The 15901-nt window shown below is 32.7% G+C and overlaps 1 protein-coding gene across 1 annotated transcript in view; it reads right to left on the bottom strand.

The window, feature by feature from the left end:
• LOC129219269 (arginine kinase Lit v 2-like) overlaps positions 1–15901 on the bottom strand; it is a 68463-nt gene that overhangs the window by 40217 nt on the left and 12345 nt on the right. Inside the window, 1 exon segment of the mRNA XM_054853600.1 lies at positions 7551–7744. Coding sequence (XP_054709575.1) covers positions 7551–7744 — 194 coding nt within the window.

The following is a 15901-nucleotide window of genomic DNA, read 5'->3' as shown; positions in this document are numbered from 1 at the left end:
CGGAAAATCTTTAACAACACTATCAATGTCGATTCTATCAATGTTCTGTAAAATGTTGTATAAAATGTCATTACATAAAATGACCCCCTGAATCCAAATATGACCACCGTTTCCCCCTACCCATGCCATTTTAGAGTGTTGGAGATAGTGCCACTTCCTCCCCCTTCAAATTGTTTCTGTTTTTGACTGTTTTAAAGTCGTTATTTTTATTTGGAGCGGGAGAGGGCATTATGTTTACCGTTAACATTCTTCTGAGGGATTAGAGAAAATAAAAGTTAAAAACATGAACATTTGTCGCAATGAGGGACCCTCAAGGTGGTACCTAAAATACCCTAATATATTTAAAAAATCATCAAAACGATCTTTTTTTCCCCCACAATTTGCTTTCGATTGTACTTCTCGATGAAAAATCAAAATATCGGCTTATCAAAATATCTTTGTATTCTGGTCCATGTCCGAAAAAATGTGCACGTTGAAAAAAAAAACATGCAAATAAATAAATAAAATACATACAAATTAAAATATATATATATATACATCTTGAAGCACCGTATGTTGCATATGAGTCGACTCCACAGACCTTTAGTTGTAAAACTTCCTAAATAATTTATATTTATTGAAATTACGATCACACATATAGTGTCTGTTTTTCACGAGAAGGCATATCGCTACGCCTCCTGGAACGCAGAGCTCCATTTTACGCGGGGTGATCGGTAAGCAACCTACGCGCTTCTAAAGGAGACAACCGGACAGTCTTAACCTGGGCGTGCAAAAAAGTCTTAGCGTCCTTTACATCACTTGAATCACTAGTCTGTTGTCATTTTAGTTATTCCTTCATTTTAAAAATTGCTGCTTTTACAACAAAATGCTATGATCCGGCCAAAAACAGCGAAATAGAATCATCGGATACCACGTGACGAAAGAGGAGTCAAGTGCCTTCTCGTGGAAAACGGACAATACAAAACACAAACTCCATATTAATATGTCTGGGGTAAACTCGGAAAATACCGGACCGATTTCGTTAAATTTTTGAGTTTGCCTGGGTTAGTGCTGGAAAGGTTTATAGACTTTTTTGAAAAAAAGTCGATGAATAATTCTTTTTTTATTCGAAATCGACGGTTTGGACCCAAAAACGGATCTTTCTACCAGGGGTGGACTGGGTCCCCTAAGAGTGGGCCAATCTTGACTCCCAAACCCGAAGGGCGCAAAAAAAAAAAAAAAAAAGTGCATAGATCTGAAGGCACGAAAAGAAACAAGCGCACAGGTTCGGGGGCAAAGAAAAGATGGAAAGGGGAACGGTCAGGTTTGAGAGCACCAAAAAAAAAAAAAGATGCTTATGATCAAGGGCGCTAAAAAAAAACACAGGGGCATAAGGCTTTTGGGAACAAATAGAGGCGCACTCACGGAGTTAGTTAAGGCAATGACCAGGGGTGTTCCGATCCCATAGGATATTATACTCCACGCCGTATACTCTCAAACATTTTTTTTTTTTTTGACATATAACTATACCCTCAAGCTTCAAAAATTTTCATATCATAACATATTGCGCATATGATCGCACACAGATATTGTACGTAATGGATTACTGGGAGCAAACCCTCAGAAAAATTGACGAGAACATCACTGGTAATAACTGCTTGCATGGCGGACTGGTCTGCGAGCCGATGCGCCCTCAAACGTCCTCTGTAAGACTTCGTATATTTTTATTTTTTGGTTTTTTCGACGCCCTTAAACTTATGCGACTTTGTATATTTCTTTTTTGCTTTCTTTTTTTTGGGGGAGGGGGCGGGCTTGAACCTGTGCGCCTTTGCTTTTTTACGCAATCAAACCTGTGCACTTTTGTTTCCCCCTAAAAATCTTTGCGCCCTCCGCTCTTTCGTTTTTTTTTTTTTTTTTTTTTTTTTTTTTTTTTGAATCTGTGCGCCTTTTGTTATAAACTTGTTTGTTCCTTTGAACGCGTGTGCCTCCTTTGTTTTCTCAATAAAACTCAAAATAAAAAACTTTTGTAGCCATGGTCAGAAATTGTTTGCGTTCATTCAAGACTTAACTTAAGCATAAAACTTAACTCTGCGAACTCCACCTTCCACTGGCCTCTGCGAGCGAGACCAAACCTGGCGTCTATGCCCTACACACGCACACATGCCTAAACACACATACACATGCCTACTCACACACACGCCTACACAGACACACTCGTGAATCTTGATTGCAAAATACATAATTTGAATTCAAGATGTAAAAAAATGTTGAAAATTTAAAAATTTTTTAATTACTTTTTTTGCGTCCTCGAACGTGTGCGCCTTCGCTTTTCCTTCTTTTTTTACGCCCTCTAACAATCTGTGCACCTTCGTGGTTTTTTCTTTATTATTATTATTATTATTATTTTTTGCGCCCTTTGGTAGTCAAGGTTGGCGCTCCCTTGGGGGATCCTGTCCGCCTCGGACTGCTTGTCGTTTTTTATGATATTCATAATCCTCTTCAACGAGGTTGAACTCTCCCTTATCATCTTACTATGTCAGCTCCAGTGATAAATAATCAGCATACATGTTAGTATCCAGTATTTCGTGCTCGTGTTTGAACGAGAAAAATTTCTTGAGATAATTTAGAACTGAAGAGTAAAAAAAAGGTTTTGATGTTCATTTAGTGAGACATAATTCGCCATTCCTAGCAAAGTGCCTTCTTAAAAAAAATTAAAAAAAAAATAAAAATAAGAATAATAAAAACTTTTTTAATTTTTATGTAGTGTTACAGAATTTGCCGCCCCATAGCAAAGTGCCGCCCGGGGCGAGTGCCCCCTTTGCCCCCCTACGCTACGCCACTGTAGAGGCACACGATTGCTTTTCCCAAAAAATTTCCTGGAAGAAGATACAGTCCACTAAAGATGGCAACCTGGGCGTCATGTCTCATTTGCGATTTTCGGAATTTTTTTTGAACTGCGTTATCTCCAAAATGGACCACGATATTTTGGTGCGGTTATTTTTTATTAGATTCAGCTATTCAGAGGTATCATAACCGGGCCGTTGGTATTTTGCATGTAGTTTGGTCGTAGCCATGGCTTACGGACGGTAACTTACTGCTTATTACCTAAGCTTTCACCTTCATTTTTGAGTTGAACCGCACCATTGCTTAAGGACTCTCGCTAATGTGCTAAAATAATTATACCTACCAGTTTGTTGGTAATCTCAGCTTTAATGAGAGAACATTTGTTTGTGCATGCTCTATTTTTTTTCTTTGTTTATTTGAATTTATTCAGGTGTTTTTTTTTTTTTTATCTTGCACATTGAGAAATGAGATTTTTTTTTTTTAAATCAATTAAGACATTATTTGGATTTCAGTTCATTTGCATGCAGAGTTGAATTAAATTTGACATCATCCCATCCTTCTAAATAATTAATTTCTACTAAATAAATATGGAAACATGAATTTGCAATAGCTATTTTGGGAGGCATTGTGGAGCATGTGGTAATTCAAACTGGTAGCTAGAGACAATATTTCGGAATAAGTAATTTATTGGGGATGATGAAAAAACTGTTAAGAATTACAATAGTATTAGGTTCTACAAATACAGAGAGCATGAAAGTATGAATAGATGTCTTGGATGCTAATTGATTTTAGATATAGTGTTAGATTCTACTAATACACTGTGGATAAAATTGTGAATGAATGTCTTTGATATCATTCCGCAACATTTGGATACATTATGCTAGGAAATTATTCCTATTTATAATGATGGATCTTATTATCAAGGATCAAAACTTTATGAAGATTTATTGCCTTTAGTTCTCCAAATAAAAATGCAGTTTTAATTTATGATTTCTAAGTTTCACTTTTGATCATACAGGTAAAACGCTCCAACATATAAAAGGGAAAAAATGTTTTATTAATACCCGTTCATTTCTCTCAAGTGTCACTTAAAATATTTGTGAAAATTGAAACAATTTTAAAGATACATGAATCAGGAAATGATACTTTGAAATTAAAATGTATTTTACAGTACAAATGATTCTTTCAGTATGTGTGTGGAATTATTTTATTTATTTATTTTTTAAGTCAGAGTTTTGGATAATTTTCTAACCGATTTTATTTGGTTTCAGCACTAACTGAACTAAACATTTCAGAGTGACCAAGTAGTTTTACCGGCTTTTAAATTGATGAAAGAAATTAGAATTTCACTCAAAACAGTTATTTGTTTTTATGTAGAATCACTTCATATATACATTATTAATTCGACTACATAACCAACTAGTATTCATAGCTTTGTAAGTTTTTATGTGCATTGTATTATTAGAGAATTAATTAGTAAAAAGTAGTATTACCTTAATTTTCTCCTTTTTTTTTTTTTTTTTTTTTTTTTTTTTTTTTTTTTTTTTTTTTGAGGTGTGCCACATTATTGTCGGCGGGTGAGCGGACATCACATTAGCATTTCAGAAAACTAATATTTATTGTTTAAAAACTATTTAAATGACAATAAGATAAAATATTCGACGTGGTTTTTCCAGTAAGACGCTATATGTCCCGTTTGTCGTCAAAGGGTAAAAAGGGTTTTTTAAGCAATTTTCTGGTATTAAAAGATTTTTTTTATTTCAGATATTTTTTACACATTTTTTTCCTCAATTTCTGTTTACTTTCTGTTGCCCTATTAACTATTATAAAATTTAATTATATTAATTTATAATTAAATTTATTTAATAAACATATAAATTACTCTTAAGTGTATTAATTTATTTTCAAACATTTTCGCAATTATTTCCTTGACCTATTGTACTTGAACTCACAAATATATCCTTGTTAATTCTTTCTGTATTTGATGTAAAGCAGTTTTTGCTGCCCCAAATAGTTAGAAGGGAAAAAAAAGAATTTTCACTGCCTTAGAGATAGGAATTGAACGGATGCCATGCACACGTATGAATGAATGGTATGGTGAAAGAAAAAGCAAAAAGGGTCTTGAGGGTAGGGAATGTTTTCTTTTGGATAAGGGGTGACCTTCAAACTTTTCTTAGCGTCGCGTTGCTACCGGAAGCTACTGGGGATCGACCCTGCCAGGGGTGGATGGTAAAAATCTGAAAAACAGACTTGTTATAGCTGCAAGGTAGGAATTTCCTGCATCATCCACCTGCCGTTTCGCGTTTGCTGCAAAACTAAAATATGTCAAAAAGTTTTCTGAAAAAACAATGAACTGCTGCTCTGGACTGAAAGTTTTAATTGAATATCAGGATTTGAAATTTAAAATAGAGTATTGAAATGAATATATATATATATATAAATATATATATATATATTATAAGTTTTCAATTTTTTCTCTGCTACAAATTATATATATATATATATATATATATATATATATATATATATATATATATATATATATATATATATATATATATATATATATATATATATATATTTACATTGCGTAAACAATCGTAATTTTCTCCTCTATCTGGTCGAACTTTTTTCAGTTGAAAATAAACAAGTTTTGGTAAAATAATTTTTTTTTAATATTTTTATAAAGAGATCACGTACCCCCACATTAAGGCATACTCGATCCTTTCATGGGGGATACTTGATCAAACTGACAAAATACATAGATACAATTTACCTATGGATTTTAATTTTCTTCATAATGTTTCGAAAAAATGACTATTTATAGTTTTCTTTCTTAGATGATAACAATGAGAACACAAAAATAACATTGTTTTAAATTCAACGAGGAAATTTTCAGAAAAATGTACACATTTTTAATGAACCTATGATGATTTTGATCAGTTACTTATTCTCCAATACAGTTGTGAACAATATATTTTATAAATAAAGATAACATTTTTTTAAAGTAGCTTAATGAAGCTTAAATTGCAACAAATGATGAAAATGTTACAGTGATAAGAACAAAAATTAACTTATTTGCACGTATTATCGCGAGCAGAAATTTTCACGAAAATTGAGATATGCGGATTTCGCGAGCAGAAAATTTCGCTAATTTTATACGAACGGAACCAAAAGTTGATACAGTATAAAGTTGAAATTCTTTGCGAATCTTAAATTTTTGCGATTACAACTGGCGCACGAAAATTAAAGCCTTGCTTAATTAATAAGGGCTTTTACAATAACTGAATCATTTAAAATAATATTATCAATTTAATCTGCATGCGACTTTTTTGTTGCACTAATTTCATCTAATAACCTGCCTTAAATCATGGTAAAATTTAAGATAACCAAGAAATGTAAGTGAATTATTTACGAAAAATTAAAGATGAGGATAAGATATGGCGGTCATATTACCGGCTCGAGACCTTCATCCTCCCGTTCAAGGTTAACGTCTCATGGAGGATTTTCTCTTCTCTTGCGGTTACAAATGCTCTTTAAATTAAATAATGCATTAAAATTTTTAGAACAGCCCCATACGTGTAATTTTTGTCCGACAATAAGTAAATTGATTTTATATTAGAATATGATGCAATTCCTCCGACATTAAAATTTTAAAGGAGAAACATAAAATTGAAAAACTAAGAATATTGCGTTCTTTAATAAACTATTAATTTGATTGGTGAGCATTTTAATCTTCTTTGATGCTCATTAACTTTTCAACAACCTTTTTTTTTAATTAAAGAAGAGAAGATTTCGAAATTATTTTAAAAATAATGAAACCCTATTATTTTGTGGCGGGGTGTGAAAAAAATGTTTTTTACTTGCTTTGTAACGTAATCAAAGTAAAGTTATTTTTCCTGAATGCAAGTCAACTTCAATTTAGTATTAATGAAAAGAAATTATAGGAATAAACGATGAATGTAGATAGGAAAATAAATCACTTCCAAAAATTTATCATGGTTATAAATAAATTAGACGATAGACTTCGCGAAATTAAAACAAAAACGGGCTTTTCTAATAAATCTTTTAACTATCCTCAGGTGACCTGCGGCATATCCGATTCCGTGATATATCGAGGCACGGTATAGCAGGATTAGTTTTAACAAGTTTGTCTTTCTGTCGTACATCTTAGTGGAAATGCTGACTCACTGCTGCAGACCATGTTGTTAATGCTAATTTTATTTCAAACATTTTTAGCTATCCTAAATCCATATTTAATTTCAAGAAAAGGTTATTCATGCTCATATTCTACAGATAAAAACAGTTAGTTTAAAAATCCATTATTATTTACATTGAAATCGTAAAAAAATCTTAATGTTACTTTTCATTAATTTAACATTTAATAATAATTATTATTTTCTCAAACAGAAGAGGAATGTTGACGGAATTTTTGCTTTTTTAACACTTGTCACTATTTTCCACGTTATTTTAATGAGTTTTACTCTTCGAGAGAGTTAAACGTGTTCTCCTTAAAGTATGTTCTTATGTCAGGAATACCTGAAGAGAGAAATTATACATAATTTTCAACGTAATTATTATGAAAGACGACCACATTAAGTAAAAAATATATTTTCGAATTTCGTACGAATTAGGAAAAACTGGATTTTTAAAAGTACTTACAACAAGATTTTCTTTAAAAACGGATTCAACGTGATACCAAAAAATATGACATTATGCTCACTTACCTGATTGTATTACGTCCAGAAGTGTGGCTCCCATAGCGGTCTTCCTATTTTTCAATTTGTCAAAAATTTCCTTGGTCAAGTGCTTTTTTAATAAGGATTTACAATTTTTGGCATCTTGGAGTTTTCGGAAGCCAGACTCCAATTTCTCTAAAGTAGCTTGATCAACCATTTTCGATGAGGAACAGATACCGCTTCTACAAGAAAAAGAAACTGAAGATAATTGAGGAATAACGGAAAATAACTTGGCGTAACGAATCAGAATGGGAGACCGCTCACAGTCTGGCTGTGCTGATAGAGTATCCGAAAACAAGTAGCCGATTCCTGCGACCCACAGTGCTGAAGGTACTTTGTACCGAATGGTGAAGACCTACTGTACGGCTATGAATGATTGGCTAGTAGCGCGCATGCTCCCGATAGTTGGTAAGGGAAGATGCGAGGGATGGTGATAAATCGATTCCCTTTCTACTCTTCCCGTGTTCTTCTGTTTTTTTACTTAAAACTGAAAGCAATATTTAAATTACTTTTCAGTTTTCTTATACTGACCAGAGATAATCTGAATATTAGTTATCATCTTCTTTCAAAAAACTTCTAATTTCCTATTATATGTATTGATTTTTTTTTCTAAAATACTAAATAGAGAGACGATTGTGGGATTATGATAGGACCGCTCATATTTTCTGAAAAATATCATTCATCCGTAATTATGTTTATTTCCTACTGTCCCCCCCCCCCAAAAAAAAAAACATTATTGTTGATTTTTTTTCCTCTCTAAAAAAAATACTTATTGATGATGGTCTATTTTCCAAAAAATCATTATTGATGAATGGAATCATTAAAAAACATTTAGGGAGAGGAGAAAAAATTGAGCAAGATCAGTACTGCAGTAAGAGGTGAACATCCTTTGAACGACTGACTGGAGATTTTGAGGCGCAACCAATTTTTTCGGGACACTTAGGCCCAGCGTACTAGTAGTATCTGAAACATTAAAAAAAAAAAAAAAAAAAAAAAAAAACCCTCAATTTTGAGATTGAAAAATACATCCTAAAAATTTGAGGTAAAAATCTGCATCTTAAGTTGTTTCTTAAGGAAAGGCTGTTATATTATTTTGAGCATGATTTATTTATTTTATTTTTTACTATCACATGCGAAAGTGAATAGGTTCTAAATAAACTACTGCTTATAAGATAAAATGTCTTCTCAATTTACCTAATCTATTTCTATGTATCCGAACAGTCTTAATCTCAACTCTACCATTTTGGTTAATCACTCAGCTAATTTTCTAGAAGATAGTAATTTTTGTTTCTATTGTGGCACCACCATACCATTTATGATATAAGAAGGTAATTTTATTTTTCAGTCAATATCTCACAAAATTGGCATTCATGAGTCAGTAAAAATGTTTTTCTTGGAATAATTTATTTCACAGGAAATTTGAATGAGAATTCGAAATCATCAACTCGCTTTCAAATGAAAATAAAATTTTCAAATATAAGCGCTTTAGAAATTAAGTTTCTGGAAAAACTGGTGTACTGGTGAATAATATTTTAATTAGCAGTTTGGAAGTTAGCCATTGGATATTATTTTTGGCTGTGATTATGGATAAGAATTTGGTTTGGTTCATTTTTGGGCTTATGTTCTTTGATTGCTAGTGACATAGATATGAACGGCTGCTGAAATTCGGATTTTTTTTTTTTTTTGGTTTTTTTGTATGATTGGCACCTATGTTCACTATGGCTCACGGCATATTAATGGTGTTGTAAAAAATTCCCATATTTTGTCTTTGAAATTGGCCAAATTGGACAAACAAAACCCAAATGTGCTTATTATTGCTATTTTTTTCGCTTTTGCTGCTTGACTTAAAAATTTTCTAGTTATTTTCAGTTTCCTCACTGTCTTCTTGCATTCAGTGATTTCGTTGCCTAATACTTCATTTCTAGTGTCTCTGCGAGGTTTGTTTTGACACTGTTTATAACTTGCTCATATGCTTAGCCAGGATTCAAGATAGGGAGGGGTAAGCGCAAATGGCAAGGATTTTAGGCCCCCCTCCAATCTATTACATCATGTAAGGCCAGCCGTTTCGAGCATTTCCAGGCACTTGGCAAATGCTGTATACTTAATGCCGGAAAACAACAAGAACCACGCTTACTTATTTGTATGCGTAAAATTATTAATTTTTCAAATCCAAGGAGGTGCAATTGATCCCCCTGACCCTGTAAATAACAGGCCTGCATTATGTAGTCAGTCCTTACTATGATAAGATAGCCGCGTCAAGGTTTATATTTGAAAAAATAGAATTCCAGGTCTCCCAATGGATTCAAAAGTGCATCAAGCGTGCAGGTATTACCTGCTGCACGTTTGAATCCATTGGGAAGCCTGGGGAATCCTATTTTCTTTACTAATAATAAAGCTGGTAGTCTCTCTGTCCGGATCTCTCTCTGTCTGTCAGGATCTCTGTGACGCGCATAGCGTCTAGACCGTTCAGCCGATTTTCATAAAATTTGACGCAGAATCAGTTTATAGCATAGGGGTGTGTACCTTGAAGCGATTTTTCGAAAATTCGATTTTGTTCTTTTTCTATTCCAATTTTAAGAACTTTTCACTGAGCGAATTATCACAACGTGGGCGAGTAAATTACCAAACGATCATAACGTGGAACCGTATCATGGGCAAGCACAGCAAATTGGCAAGAAATTTATCATCCATTATTTGTAAATATACAGACGAACCAAATGACCTTTTCAATTTCGGCAAAGCCGTGCGGGTGCCACTAGTTTCAAATATAAACCTTGAAGTGTCCCCTACTGAAGCACTACTAAGCACTAGCAACTACTGGTGTGTTTACTTTATTTACACATTTTTTACAAACCAACCCTTCCTGAAAGAAGATTCCGGTTGCCTCGTGGGGACAACATTACTCATCTGTCATTCAACTAATATCAAGCTTGATAATGCATTGCTTACAAAATGCCTAAAAATACCATAAAAGCTCAAATTGTGAATAAGAGGGAGAAAAAATTGTGAAATCATATTTTGTACACAAATGAAGGGAAGCATAAGCACAAAAAATATTCTATATTGAGTTATACATACCACAGTACTTTTTTGAAAATAAATGAAAGGACAAACAGAATTAAAAGTTTGTGCACTTAAAGACGTAAATTAAAAAAACAACGTTAAAAATGCACCAAGTTAACTGATTGGACGTTATCTGTTGTCTTAATTCCAAGTAACAAAAAACTTTGGGGCGATTATAGCAATCCTTACTAATGCTTTTGGTTCCACAAACATTTGGTTTTTGGTACAAACTGGTTCACACGTTTATGTTTTTTCCTTTCTTACTCCTTTTCTCCACTTTCTACGGTATACATGCATCAAAAGTTTATGAAACGAAGGATTACTATTTGGACACTAAAAGCACTCAAATTGGTTTTATACCCTACATCATACAGTAGTGATGCATCGAAGCAGCAGTTTTCAATGCAGGAAAATTTCCACAAGCAACAATTTAGCCCCTCTACATAAAACGTTTTTTTTTTTTTTAATTTTTTATTTATTTATTTTTTTTTCTGCTTTTTACCACCTTTTCTTTCTTTCCACATGCTCTTTAAATACGTAATACTTACAATTAAATATTTAAACGATTCATGTCTTATTAATTTTAAACATGAAATTATAACGTTGTAAGAAAAAAGAAAATGCAGTTCAAAACTGCTTTATATCTAAAAAGTCTTAATGTTTTTGTTTTTTACATAAATTTGGTTGATTAAAAGCAATAATTGATCAGACGCTAAGGCCGAAGCCACCCAATTGCAGACAATCGCTCAAAAGCATCACATCTGTTTCATTACAATAATACTGAGTTTGTTCTCATTTCAATAGAAAGATAATACTTAATGGGAAACTTTCAATACATTAAGAGAATGGTGAGAAACTAATTAGTATTTTTGACATAAAATTATTTTAACGATCAATCCTGAATACGAACAAAAACATTATGCATCTAACTTACAGAAACAATGTTAATAATGACAAATTTTCAAATGAGAGATTGCAATTTGTTTTGAAATTTTTCGTTATTATGCTCTGTTGCGCAGTCTGTGCCGTGAACCCCCTCCCCTCTTGAGCACCTCTGGTGGCACAATTATTGAGAGTTTTAGCTCATAGGATGCTAAATTGAATTAAATAATGCATATTTTGCTATTAAAATTGTTTTTACTGGCAATGTATAAACTTCAGAAGAAAAAATATTATATGGAATAGTTACCTAATATGTGCAGACACATGCAAAACAACTCAGTGCATTTCACTTTCAAAATTTCACCCGAAATTATTGAATAAAATGAGGTATAGCTTATTTACGGATTTCCTGAGTCATGCACGTAACGCAACATTTTAAATTTTGGTGAGAAAATAAAATAGAAATGTCTAACAATAAAATTATTACCGTTAAAATTATCCTAGATATTCTCTGTTATCATAATAAAGAAAAGCAAAAGTTGTTTCAATAACTTTAAACTAGTTTTTATTATTATTTGCAAAGAAACCACGACAGAATGTCACATACGTAACGATATGATCGCCATGTTCTATTTGGAGATGCAGATTGAATATTCATGTGACCTGTTGATTGAAGCTGATTGAACCTCTATGTAAAGAACTGCTGGCGTCTTTAGGCTATGAAACATTTCTATTTATTTATCTATTTATTTACTTTATTTTGTTTTCATAAAATTTGACACCCCTTCAATTCTGCTGCCCTAAGTGGTAGCACGTGTCCCCGACTACAGGAAACGGTCCTATAGTGACCCTGCAAGGACGCTTTGCTTATTTGCAAAGACCATGTGGGATCTCTCCCAAAAATTACTGATCACGTAGAATGTTTGACTAATAGTCGCTGTATATACATATCTTCAAAATATGTTTTCAAAAGTATCTATATTTCATTCGTAGTCACAGTATTTTAGTATTTTTTTTTAATGTGGATGTGGATACTACGAGAGTTGTTTATAAAATCCGTCTATCTTTTTTTTTTACTTTTGAACAAGTATCTGTCTCTTATAGTGAAGTTTATTTATTTTTTTTTTTTTATCATCCCTATCTCTTGAACCGCTCCTAAATTACTTGGTGGGGTTTTTTTTCGTGACATCAACTCTGAAAATCAACAAATCATAGATAAACTTTGAGATGCTGTTCACACCAGATCTTTTATAATATACAAATATAAATTCAATGGCTGTTGGTGTTTTTTCCAGCTTCCTGTCTGGTGGTTTCATTTTGTTATAAATATCATCAATAGTTTTTTCAAACAAATATCTTTCTTTTAACTTGTACCTGGAAATAATGGGTTTTGAAAGATTGACACACTGCGTATATATATATATATATATATATATATATATATATATATATATATATATATATATATATATATATATATATATATATATATATATATATATAAAAGGCAACCAACGCCGCGTGGTGGCTTCTGAGCTCTTCACTTGTAATGCAACGACAGTTGCATTACAAGTAAGGAGCAGTACACATTTATTGTTGGACTACAAAGAAGAAATTCTGCAATGCGCAGACGAAAGCTAAAAATGTCACTCGAAACTTTACGGCTTTTGCATGACCAAAAACAGACGTTTTTTGAAAGAGACTTCTATTGAAAAAAGTATTCAAAAGAAGCATCTGAATGGTATTCGAAAAAGAATTTGAAATAGTTGAATTTCAAGAAAAAGATAAGAGATTGGCCTTTTTTTAAAATGTTCTTAACTTTGATGGTTATGCGCGACTAAAAGATATAGTTTTTTCTTCTTTTTTTTATCATTATGTTTCCTTCAGCTTTCAGCATTCCAAAGAACTTTTCATCTGCTATAATAAGTAGCTTATCGGAAAATATATCAAGTGTATATCGAAATGGAAATACGCATTTTCGGTCCGCTCTTATGCAATATATATACTGAATACATTAAAAGTAAAAATAATATGGGATTGTTGAGAGGTAACAAATCTCTGACTCATCAGCAATCCGGGAGCTAGAAGAGTTGGGAAAAAATTTCTTTTTTGTTTTGTTCTGGACTAAGATGAATTATTAATTCAAAAAACTATTTTTACATTTGTATATTTCATTGGCTTTTTTATTATATGATAGTGCTGCCTTAGGTTAAGGAAGTTGTTATTTCAACCCAGTACATTTTTATTGTACACAATAATATTATTTTTGTATTTTTACTCGGTACTGGATCTAGGCGGGAGCACTTCGAGCCTTCTCCCCGGGCAGCAACTTCTGGGGAGCTACACCTTCATCTTGTTTCATTGTTTTTTCGTTGAAACATGATATAAAAACTTTAAAAAAGATGGGTTAGGGTGGCAGTTTCAAGATTTGCCCTGCCTCGGGGAAAATTAAAGATTCGACAGTCTGTACTGTACATTTGTTTATTTTTGTTTTATAATGATTTCACTTCAGTTTTATTGTCTGCCTTTACCGTATTATTCAACGTCTGTTTAAAGCTGAAAACGTTTTTACGAGGACTAAATTTGCGTAGTCTTTAGAATAAATAGTTAATCGCTAAATACAATTATTGCCAGCAACTCTTTTAACTCCCATGGGTCTGTTGGTCTGATGTGTGATGCTTTCGTACTTTCTACAAACTTATTTTCATTTCATTTTATTTCATACTAGTGGTACACGCACGGCTTTGCCCGTAGTAGAAAATTAAAAGGTCATTTGGTTCGCCTGTATATTTACAAATAATGGATGATGAATTTTTCGCCAATTTGTTGTATTCATTTGCTTGCCCATGTTACTGTTCCAAATTATGATAATTTCGTAATTTATTCGTCCACGTTGTGATAATTTGCTCGGTAAAAGTTTCTTAAAATTTGAATAAAAAAAAAAGAACAAAATCGAATTTTCGAAAATTCGCTTCGAGGTGCCCACACCCATGCTACAAACTAAATTTTTACCAAATTTCATGAAAATCGGATCAACGGTCTAGGCGCTATGCACGTTACAGAGATCCTGACATAGACCGATCCAGACATCCATACAGAGAGAGATCTAAACAGACTTTCAGCTTTATTATTAGTAAAGATTTTACCTCGCATTAGCTCTTTGCTGCTTAACGCAAGGCATTTACTCTTACTATTTTAGTATTTTCTGGTATGTATGCATTTGTCCGACTTTCTTTTTCTTTGAAGTTTGTGGTTCATTTCGTTTTATTCATGACCTTCTTTCCTAAGATATCTTTAAAATACAGGCTGAATATTACATGAAAGCACTAAATATAGTCAAAGATTTAGTATATCTTCTTCTAGAAATTTGAAAATCCCAGCTTTACAGTGATAAAGTAACAGTGCAGATATGAGGAGCTTAAACTTGCCTTTTTCATATCTGAACATTGGTTTCCGTTACTCATTAGAAGTTTTTAATCTTATCATTTGAGTATCATGTGCTAGTGGAGTAGATAAAAAAAAAAAAAACGCGCTTATAATTTAAACGGAAAGACTTGCTGTATTTCTTCAATTATATATATATATATATATATATATATATATATATATATATATATATATATATTATTTTTTATTTTTTGAATAATAACTCTTTCCTTAATGTAATACAGTTATCCGTTTTCTGATGTCTGCCCTAAACAACCTGCTCTCAAAAATATAATTAAAAGGAAAACTTGAAAACTATGCTAACAATTTCCCAATATTAATTATATTGGAGACTAACGTTGGAGAATTGGTATTTCATTGCTTCTCTGAGCTGTATTTCTGCCGCAAGCAAATTGTCCCCAAGCATTCTTCTCTTTAACTAAGCCTAAAAGTAATGCGGCGTTTCAGAGGAAAGTGAACTGTGTCCGAGAAAACTATTGATTTTGCAATTTCCTGGCGCTGCTCCAAATTTCTCATGCTCAATTGTAGGAGAGTGATCCTAGTCAGTTCCCGCCTTTCTTCTGTATGTTGATGATGTCTTTAAAAAAGGCACGAGCTTATCCTCAAACTTGTAATGTTATTACAGAGCAGCGGGTCCCTACCTTGGGGTAATTACCCTCAATGGTATGGGATTTTCCGAGGGGTAAAAATAAGTTCCAGGATTGAGTCAGAAATCAGTCACAAGACAAAATTATTAAAAATCATGTGTATCAAAGCTACCAATTAGATAATCATTAGCGAATGATTAAAAGAAAAAGATAATAAGCTTGGAGTTCGTCTTACGATTTGCACTGGCCGAAACAACAGCCATTCAACAAATTGTAACGACGAAGGAATATCATAACATCAACCGTCTCATTATCCATTGCTTCATTTTATAACAAATTGCTAAGAAGCAGGTGTTTTCT

Source organism: Uloborus diversus, chromosome 3 (assembly GCF_026930045.1).
Source record: "Uloborus diversus isolate 005 chromosome 3, Udiv.v.3.1, whole genome shotgun sequence".
NCBI classification, from domain to species: domain Eukaryota; kingdom Metazoa; phylum Arthropoda; class Arachnida; order Araneae; family Uloboridae; genus Uloborus; species Uloborus diversus.
Note: the sequence above shows the minus strand (reverse complement) of the source record. Positions and strands in the feature narration are given on the sequence as shown.